General features: G+C 33.1%; 1 protein-coding gene across 1 annotated transcript in view; it reads right to left on the bottom strand.

Annotated features, from left to right (window-relative positions):
- Nucleotides 1–124: 124 nt before the first annotated feature.
- Nucleotides 125–9,748, bottom strand: part of LOC144968670 (uncharacterized) — a 29,884-nt gene continuing 20,260 nt past the window's right edge. Inside the window, exons 4-6 of the mRNA XM_078907240.1 lie at nt 5,651–5,777; nt 3,672–3,810; nt 125–360 (exon numbers count right to left, since the gene is read on the bottom strand). Of these exons, the coding sequence (XP_078763366.1) occupies nt 346–360; nt 3,672–3,810; nt 5,651–5,777 (281 nt within the window). The 3' untranslated portion in view covers nt 125–345. The remainder of the gene's footprint in view (nt 361–3,671; nt 3,811–5,650; nt 5,778–9,748) is intronic.

Genomic DNA, 9,748 nt, shown 5'->3' with positions numbered 1-9,748 from the left:
GAGTGAAATTTGTCGTACACTGTGGCACGCGGTGTATCATATATAAAAAAATATAAGATAAAAGTAAAAGTTTTTTTAAAAAAACATTTTCCAACACTGAAAATAAAAACACAACGAACCAATGTAATCATTCCAGAATTCTTTAATTTTATTTCCGGGTTAATCATGTTCAAGAGTTTTATTTTATTCTAACATTTTATGTTCAGAGCTTGACTTACAATAATAATATCTGTGTTGAACGAATCTAAGTAGGATTAAGACTAGCCAAATTTTTACCTAATTATCATTTTTTTTTTTCATTTTGTTTACTTAATTCATATTATATGATCTTGGGTTCCTTCAATCTCATTGATTAGGCGGCTGCAGACATAAGAAAATATTTGGATCATGTATTACACAATGATGTAAGTTTACTACCTATGTCATCACTCTCACCAACACCGCCATCACCACCACCATCTCCTCCTCCTCCTCGTTCTCCTCCTCCTCCTCCTCCTCCTCCTCGTTCTCCTCCTCCTCCTCCTCCTCCTCCTCTCATCATCATCATCATCATCACTCATCATCATCATCATCATCATCATCATAATCACCATCATCATCATCTCATCATCATCATCATCATCATCATCATCATCATCATAATCATCGTCATAACTATCATTATCATATTCAAAATAACATTTTGGTAACCTAATATGTAACCTACTGCCTCACAACGGTATTATGCGAGATTGGTTGATTTATATGCAAAATATTGAATTTATTGTCAAATTTGGGACCTGGATTAAATTTCTTTGTTTCAAAATCTAGAATGACTCTTAATTGTCAGAAAATAACAATTCCATACTTTTGAAAATACTTTGATAAAGAACAGAAAATTTGTGAGCAAGAGCTTTTGGCTTTATCCACTATCAATGGAAAGCACTTTGATAAAGAACAGAAAATTTGGGAGCAACAACAGTTGTTGACTTTAAGCAGAAGTTGACTTTAAGGGTTTATGCGGGATCCACACCATGCCTATTTTGTTTGGGGTCCTATCATAATGCAAAATGTAAAGGAATGTTCAAAGGGCGAAATCATTGACCAGTTAACTATCATTTTTTTGGAATGACAAAGTATTTAAATATTTGGGTAGAAAACTTGTCCTTGTGCGTCTAGGTGGTCTAGTGATATGACACTCACTTTTGGATCCGAAAGTCCTGGGTTCGAGCCTCGCTCGGCGCAGAGTCCTTAGAAAAGGCTCTTTACTCATAATTTTTCACCATACTCAGGTGTAAAATGAATACATGCCCGTTAACAGCGTTGTCAATGTCAAAAAAAATTGTAATATCGCCTAACAGCCATCATGTCTCGTTATACATGTGTTGCTGTCGGTCAGGGACCTCTTGTAAAGCTCTTTGAGCACGTTTAGTGGATATTGCGCTATATAAAAGCCCGTCCTTTAAATATCGATCGATTTAAACGATCCCCATCTTGGCAAAGATTATCAAATCTGGGACGCGAGATCAGAAATAAATCTTGACTTTACCTGGGATCGATCTCTGTCCCTTTGCGTGTGAAAAATGTGCTCCACAAACTGAGCTACCGCAACCACATTAAAAGCAAATCAACGCCAATATGCATTCTAGAGTCTCAAGAAATTCATTCTATGGATGTGGATTTTGGTCGGTCTGAAAAATTGTCTACAAAAATTCACAGTCACGAAATCGAAGTAAATTGATGGTGCCGTCATTAACATTCAAAATGATCTTAGTCTTCATTTATTATATTATCTTAGAGTTTAACAGCTCACATGCCTTAAAAGAACACTTAAATGGTGTGTAAATGTGTAGCTTACATGCAAAGATAACATTTCTCAAAGTTATAAAAACAACTTTGTTTGTTTATTTAACAGTTTTGGAGCAAAATGATCAAGAGATCTCATTGTTTCACTTTCGAAGTTCAGTTTCATCATGGTCCTTTACATGCTCAGATATTCATTCATGAAATTTTAAGTAAAATCCTATTATTGCATGGCATTTAAAGAAGAGATCCCAACTCACAAAATTGGGTTTGAGAGTATGTTTGGGGCGCTGCATGTATAAAGATGAAGCAAGTCGTCAGAAAAAAACAGCATCGTTTCAGTCATTGTTTTGCTCAACAAAATGAAAACAAACGGAAAAAAACCTTGACATAACTGTTTTTTCCGATTTTTTTCGCATTAATCTACATGGGTAAGGTCTTTTCAGGCGACCCTTGAAGGTTTAGTAGTTGTAGTTGTTCAGAGTAATAGTAGTAGTTGTTGTAGTTAGTAGTTGTAGTGTAGTAGTAGTAGTAGTAGTAGTAGTAGTAGTAGTAGTAGTAGTGGTGGTAGTAAGTAGTAGTAGTAGTTAGTAGTAGTAGTAGTAGTTAGTAGTAGTAGTAGTATAGTAGTAGTAGTAGTAGTAGTAGTAGTAGTAGATAGTAGATAGTAGTAGTAGTAGTAGTAGTAGTAGTAAGTAGTAGTAGTAGTAGTAGTAGTAGGTAGTAGTAGTAGTAGTAGTAGTAGTAGTAGTAGTAGTAGTAGTAGTAGTTAGTAGAAGTAGTAGTAGTAGTAGTAGTAGTAGTAGTTAGTAGTAGTAGTAGTAGTAGTAGTTAGTAGTAGTAGTAGTAGTAGTTATAGTATAGTAGTAGTAGTAGAGGTGTTATGTAGTAGTAGTAAGTAGTAGTAGTAGTAGTAGTAGTAGTAGTAGTAGTAGTTGTAGTAGTAGTATATAGTATTAGTAGTATAGTAGTATAGTAGTTAGTTAGTTATTTGTAGTTATTGTGTAGTAAGTAATAGATATAGTAATAGTAGTAGTAGTATATAAGTAGTAGAGTAGTAGTATAGTAAGTAGTAGTAGTAGTAGTAGTTAGTAGTAGAGTATAGTAGTAGTAGTAGTAGTAGTATGTAGTAGTGTAGTAGTAGTAGTTAGTAGTAGTAGTAGTATAGTAGTAGTAGTATAGTAAGTAGTAATAGTTTGTAGTATAGTTAGTAGTAGTAGTAGTAGTAGTAAGTAAGTAGTAGTAGTAGTAGTATATAGTAGTAGTAGTAGTAGTAGTAGTAGTAGTAGTAGTAGTAGTAGTAGTATAGTTAGTAGTAGTAGTAGTAGTAGTAGTAGTAGTAGTAGTAGTTGTAGTATAGTAGTTAGTTAGTAGTAGTAGTAGTAGTAGTAGTAGTAGTAGTAGTAAATAGTAGATAGTAGTAAGTAGTAGTAGTAAGTAGTAGTAGTAGTAGTAGTAGTAGTAGTGTAGTAGTATAGTAGTAGTAGTAAGTAATAGTAGTAGGAGTAGATAATAGTAGTAGTAGTAGTAGATAGTAGTATAGTAGTAGTATAGTAGAGTAAGTAATAGATAGAAGTAAGTAGTATAGAGAAGTAAGAGTAAGAGAGATAGAGTAAAGTAAGTATAGAGAAAGAAGAGAGAAGAAGAAGAAGAAGAAGAGAAGAAGAAAAGAAGAAGAAGAAAGAAGAGAAGAGAGAAGAAGAAGAAGAAGAAGAAGAAGAAGAAGAAGAAGAAGAAGAAGAAGAAGAAGAAGAAGAAGAAAGAAGAAGAAGAAGAAGAAGAAGAAGAAGAAGAAGAAGAAGAAGAAGAAGAAGCAAAAGGCGTTTAGTGTAATTGTGTGATGGCTATAAACATGAAAATAGATATATTATTACAGTACATTATAATACCTTATATTTCTCGAATCCACATACTATGGCAGCCCAACCAATCCGGTTAATTTGTCTTGCTATGCCGTCTTGTACATATTTACGATTGGAGCATTTGCTTGACACCACTTCCAAGCAAGTTCTTGCTTGTTTAAAGTGCCTGAAAATCAAAATAAATTTTGAAATTATTTCATATAAAACCAATGAAAGTTTAACTAAAACATGAATACGTTTCAGAGCTGCCTTCTTGAAATTTCACAATTTCGTAGTTTCCAAGGGAAATTTGTTGAAAAATTATCTTTATATAACTAGAAATGAACAATTTGCTCTCAGCATGATCCAAAATGGTTCAACGTCCTGAATGTGGGTTTTACGGAATCAAACTTTTCTTCTCATCTAGATTTATTGAGTCAATGACTCAAGCTGGAACCAAACATTCGTATTTCTATCTTCTTCTCCTATCTTCTTCTCCCCCGTTATACACATGGAAGGGGTCGTTTTACGTGGAGATTAAATTTCAAATCTTAAACTTATAATTATTTATGCTTACTGACAGCTCTGAAATTACGACTGGTGTCAAGCAGGGATGCTTGTTCTCACCACTCCTGTTCATCATTGCCATTAATTGCTAATGAAGGAAACCTCCAAAGGGCGAAGAAATGGGATACAGTGGACTCCTGGACACAGTTAGATGATCTGGATTTTGCAGATGATCTGGCCCTTTTGTCCCACACCCAGGACCAGATGCGAGCAAAAACCACAATTATAAACAGCCTCTCGGAATGAATTGGTCTACGAATTCACCCTGCAAAGTCAAAGGCCTTGAGGATAGACAGGCGTCAAAGGGAGCAGATCAAATTAAAATATCAGGAACTTGAAGATATAGACACTTTCTGCTATCTCGGGAGTATAAATGACAAGGATGGCGGCACGGAAGCAGAGGTGAAAGCACGGATAGGAAAGGCACAGGCTGCTTTTACTTCTTTGAACAGAGTTTGGAGAACTAAAGATATCTCCCTTCGACTAAAGCTAAGCCTTTTTGACTCAAACGTGAAGTCTTTCCTACTGTATGGATGGGAAACTTGGAACGCATCACAGGCATGTATAAGGAGATTTTCGTAAACAGGTGCATGCGTAAGCTACTCAGAATAAAATGGATGGATAGAATAAAAAATGAAGAAGTATGGAAAAGAACACAACAGAAACCAGTGGGAGAGGAAATAGGAAGAAGACGATGGAGGTGGATTGGAAAGAATGACTCCAATTTAACAAAGAAAGTATTGGACTGGAACCCTCAGGGCAGAAGATCAAGGGGAAGGCCACAAGGAACATGGAGAAGAATTAAAGAAGCTGATATACAGAGAAGTGATAAGACATGGAACGAGATAAAAATAAAGTTAGCTCAGGATAGAGAAGGATGAAAACTGTTTGTCTGTGGCTTATACCCTGACCCAGGCTGAAAAAGGCAATGATGATGAATGAATGGGAATGCTCCCGATCAATCTGGCTTTGACATGGTCAGCCGGTTTCTACTGTGATAGAGGCTTACTTCAACCGATGATTTTCCTAATACATAAAAATAGTTGTCTTAAGGAGATGACCTACAATCTCTCTCTCTCTCTCTCTCTCTCTCTCTCTCTCTATATATATATATATATATATATATATATATATTATATATATATATATATACATATATATATACATATATATATATATATATATTTAATTATCTATGTCTATCTATCTATCTCTATTTATCTATCTTTCTCTCTCTCTCTCTCTCTCTCTATATATATATATATATATATATATATATATATATATATATATATATATGTATATATAATTATCTATGTCTATCTATCTATCTCTATCTGTCTATCTTTCTCTCTCTCTCTCTCTCTCTCTCTCTCTCTCTCTCTCTCTCTCTCTCTCTCTCTCTCTCTCTCTCTCTCTCTCTCTCTCTAAAAGCTTCATATAAAGGTTAAGGAACATACGGTTTAAACAATTTGCAGCTTTTCTTTTTCCGAGCCTCATCCGTCATGTTAGGAATATATATAGCGTATTCGGGAAGGTTTTTTAAACATTGATGTACATCTTCATTAAAGCACCCTTCAGAAATACCTGAAATGTTGTGGAGCATAAGAGAATAGATTCAATCAATAATAAATTAAGAGTTCTCTAACTCGGATAGATCAAGTAGGAAAAGGATTAACTTTGTGGTATGTTTCATTTGTTTTAGTTTGGACTAAGGTCGAACAATTGGATTTTGATATTAAATTGATTCAACTGTGATTTTTAAATTAAAGATAAAATGGAAATTGTCAGTATAATGATGTTGTTGTTGTTGTTGTTGTTGTTGATGCTGATGATGATGATGATGATGATGATGATGATGATGATGATGATGATAAATAAAAAGAATAAAAAGAAAATAATAATAATAATAATAATAATAATAATAATAATAATAATAATAATAATAATAATAATCATCATCATCATCATAATAATAATAATAATAATAATAATAATAATAATAAATAATAATAATAATAATAATAAAAAATAATAATAATAATAATAATAATAACAATAATAGCATTATAAAAGCGATGATAATAATAAATAACAATAAATAAGAAAGAAGAAGAAGAAGAAGAAGAAGAAGAAGAAGAAGAAGAAGAAGAAGAAGAAGAAGAAAGAAGAAGAAGAAGAAGAAGAAGAAGAAGAAGAAGAAGAAGAAGAAGAAGAAGAAGAGAAGAAGAAGAAGAAGAAGAAGAAGAAGAAGAAGAAGAAGAAGAAGAAGAAGAAAGAAGAAGAAGAAGAAGAAGAAGAAGAAGAAGAAGAGAGAAGAGAGAAGAAGGAGAAGAGAGGAAGGAGGAGGAAGGAGAGAAGAGAGGAAGAGAAGAGAGAGAGAAGAAGAAGAAGAAGAAGAAGAAGAAGAAGAAGAAGAAGAAGAAGAAGAAGAAAGAAGAAGAAGAGAAGAAGAAGAAGAAGAAGAAGAGAAGAAGAAGAAGAAGAAGAAGAAGAAAGAAGAAGAAGAAGAAGAAGAAGAAGAAGAAAAGAAGAAGAAGAAGAAGAAGAAGAAAGAAGTAGGAAGGGAGGAGGGAGAGAAGGAGGAGGAAGAAGAAGAAGAAGAAGAAGAAGAAGAAGAAGAAGAAGAAGAAGAAGAAGAAGAAGAAGAAGAAGAAGAAGAAGAAAACAGGGGAGGGGGAGGAGGAGGAGGAAGAGGAGGAGGAGGAGAAGTTCTTCAATTAGCATACAGCGCATACACTTTTAAAAATTACGTCAGTTATCATATATTTTATTAAAGCGAGTGGAATAAACTTTAAAGCTATTTGATTTTTTATTCGAAAACTTAAATTAAGTATATTCTGGCCCTGAAATCAACCTTTGACCTTTGTGAATCGAAGACTCATAGCCACCTTCAGTGCTTGCCGATTGCACGGTGTAAAGAGACCAAAGATTCTGAGCATCACTCACAATTTCAACACAGATGATTGAAAAAGATGCACCGTGTCGTCAGGTTTTGTGATGCAATTCCTTTATCAGTGGGTCAAAACAATTGTGAGAGATACCTGGCCTATTTGTGTGTTTGACATGTACTAAGCTATCCAAGTCCTTTTCATAAAGAAATAAATGGCCAAGAGGACGAAACGGGGTAAATGGCAGGAAATATTCTGATTGGTTAATGCTTTGTAACGGGCGAACCATCCAGTTGAGACATTGTCTTGACTATGAAATAATAAACTATTTAATGTTTTTTTATTAATAGATAGGCAAATAAACAAATAAATAAATTGTAAAAATCAAGGCAGCGCATACATATTTACATTGATACGAATACATATCTACATTAATACGCATAATATTTACATTAATACGCATACATATTTACATTAATACGCATACATATTTACATTAATCCGCATACATATTTACATTAATACGCATACATATTTACATTAATACGCATAATATTTACATTAATACACATACATATTTACATTAATACACATACATATTTACATTAATACGCACACAGAACAGAAATCATAAAAGGATATTTTCAATAATTTTGTTAGAAATGTGTTTTACAAATCGAAAATTCGATGGTTTTGTTTGAAATGTGTAAACGCTTTTTTACTGAAGCGATAAGGTAAGTGGACAATTTCAGTGGTTTAGTTTAAGATATGTAAATGTTTTTTTGTTTGTTTGTTTGTTTTGTTTTTTTTTTTTTGTTGAATGGGATGGGAGCGGGAGTTGCTTATGCGCTCGGGTCTTTTTGGGAGCTTTTATTTGTTTTGCTTGTTTTGTTGGAGTTTTTTTGTATGTATTTTTTTTTTTTTTGGTTTTGTTTTTGTTTTGTTTTTAGGGGATATGGGAGACTTTTGTTTGTTTGTTTGTTTTTGTTAGGGTTAACGAGAGTAGGGGAGGGGGTTATAATTTGGATATAGATTTGTTTTCTTTCTGATTTTTTTCCCTTATTTTTGGACGGGAGGGCCGGGGGCAGGGCTCTTTGTTTCTTTGGGTTGGTTTCTTTTGGGAGTTTTTTTGTTTGTGTTTTTTTTTTTTTTTGGGGGGGAGGGGGAGGGAGGTTAGTTATTTCTGGTTCTCTGTTTATTCGTTTTTATTAGTTTCGTTTCGTTTTTGCGTTTATTTTTTGTTTGTTTTGTTTTGTGTGTTTTTTTGTTTTGGTTTATTTATTTATTTATTTTTTGGTTATATTTATTTTGGGTTTGTTTGTTTGTTTGTTTTTTGGAGGGAGGGAGGGGCTTGTTTGTTCTTAGTACATTTTTTGTTTGTTTGTTTGTTTTGTTTTGATTTTGTTTTGTTTTTGCTAAAGATCGGAAATAGTAAAGATATGTTTTCCTTTGTTACGTTCGAAATGAAATATTTTATTTAAAACTGTAAGGAGATATTATCAATGGCTTTGTTTGAAATATGCAAATGGCTTGTGTTTGGTTTTTGTTTCTTTGTTTTGCTTTTTGTTTTGTTTTCGTTTTTTTTTTCTTGTTTTTTTTTATTTTTTAGATTATTTGTTTTGTTTTTGTTTTTGTTTTTCTTTTGATCATTTTTTTCGGGGGTGTTTTTTTGTTTTTTGTTGTTTTTTTTTTCTTTGGTTATTTTGGGTCATTTTTGTTTTGAGGAAATAAAAGGTTTTGTTTGAAATATAATTTGTACCGTGATAGAGTGCAAGACGCTAATGGGAACAGCACTGTGTTACACAGAAATGGTTCGAATAAAGCGGCCTTCCAATTAACCAATTCCTCTTATGACCGCCATTGGAGCAATCAACCAAGATTACACGTCTTTATTTTGCAATGACCGCATATGTATAAATACTAATGCACAGCGTCTTTTCATATGTTTAACTAAAATTTTATTTTCTATTCTTCGCTAGATTAATATTACACGTAATTAGTCATTCAATGTCGCTACAAAAGAGGCCAAATTAATTACACACACATCCTGTTCAACAAAAATCCACTAAACATTATGCAACTTTAAATTCGACTGTACTATAAATGGTTTTGAATGACAAATTACCCCCTACTGGGACAGATCGGAGAATTGAAGTGACATGAGTAGCATTTGCAATATTATTGGCACCATTAACTCAGTACAGTGTCGGTAAAAACCAACTATTCTCAACCTGCCCTGCTCGTCCTCCCATTGTCAAACTCCAAAGTTTAAGCCAGAATATATTAATTTGAAAGCATATGTGTTGTTTTTACTTTAATTATTATACTTACGACTACATGAACTGTACTTACGATATTTTGGAAGTAGACTTTATTCTTCAATCTTTCCAGATCGTGTATTATTGTTAATGTTTAGTTAATGATAGATTAGAGATCTAAAACTTTCCTTGTTTATGTTGTTCTTTTCATTAGTATGTTCTATACTTTTTACTCCCTTTTTCGAGTCTTCAGTCCAAGGTAGATTATCATTAATTTTAACCACTAATGGGTAATGTCAATCGAAAGTACATTTATCCATTTTAAAAAGTGCAAGGTATCTTTCTAATTTATTAAAGTTATTTGATTGCTTGATCGTGCTAGAATTAGGCGCCAAGAGGGAGAGAGAGA

Source organism: Berghia stephanieae, chromosome 1 (genome assembly GCF_034508935.2).
Source record: "Berghia stephanieae isolate SIO BIC M18660-M18661 chromosome 1, UCSD_Bste_1.3, whole genome shotgun sequence".
Lineage (NCBI taxonomy): Eukaryota > Metazoa > Mollusca > Gastropoda > Nudibranchia > Aeolidiidae > Berghia > Berghia stephanieae.
This window is presented reverse-complemented; position numbering and strand designations above follow the sequence as displayed.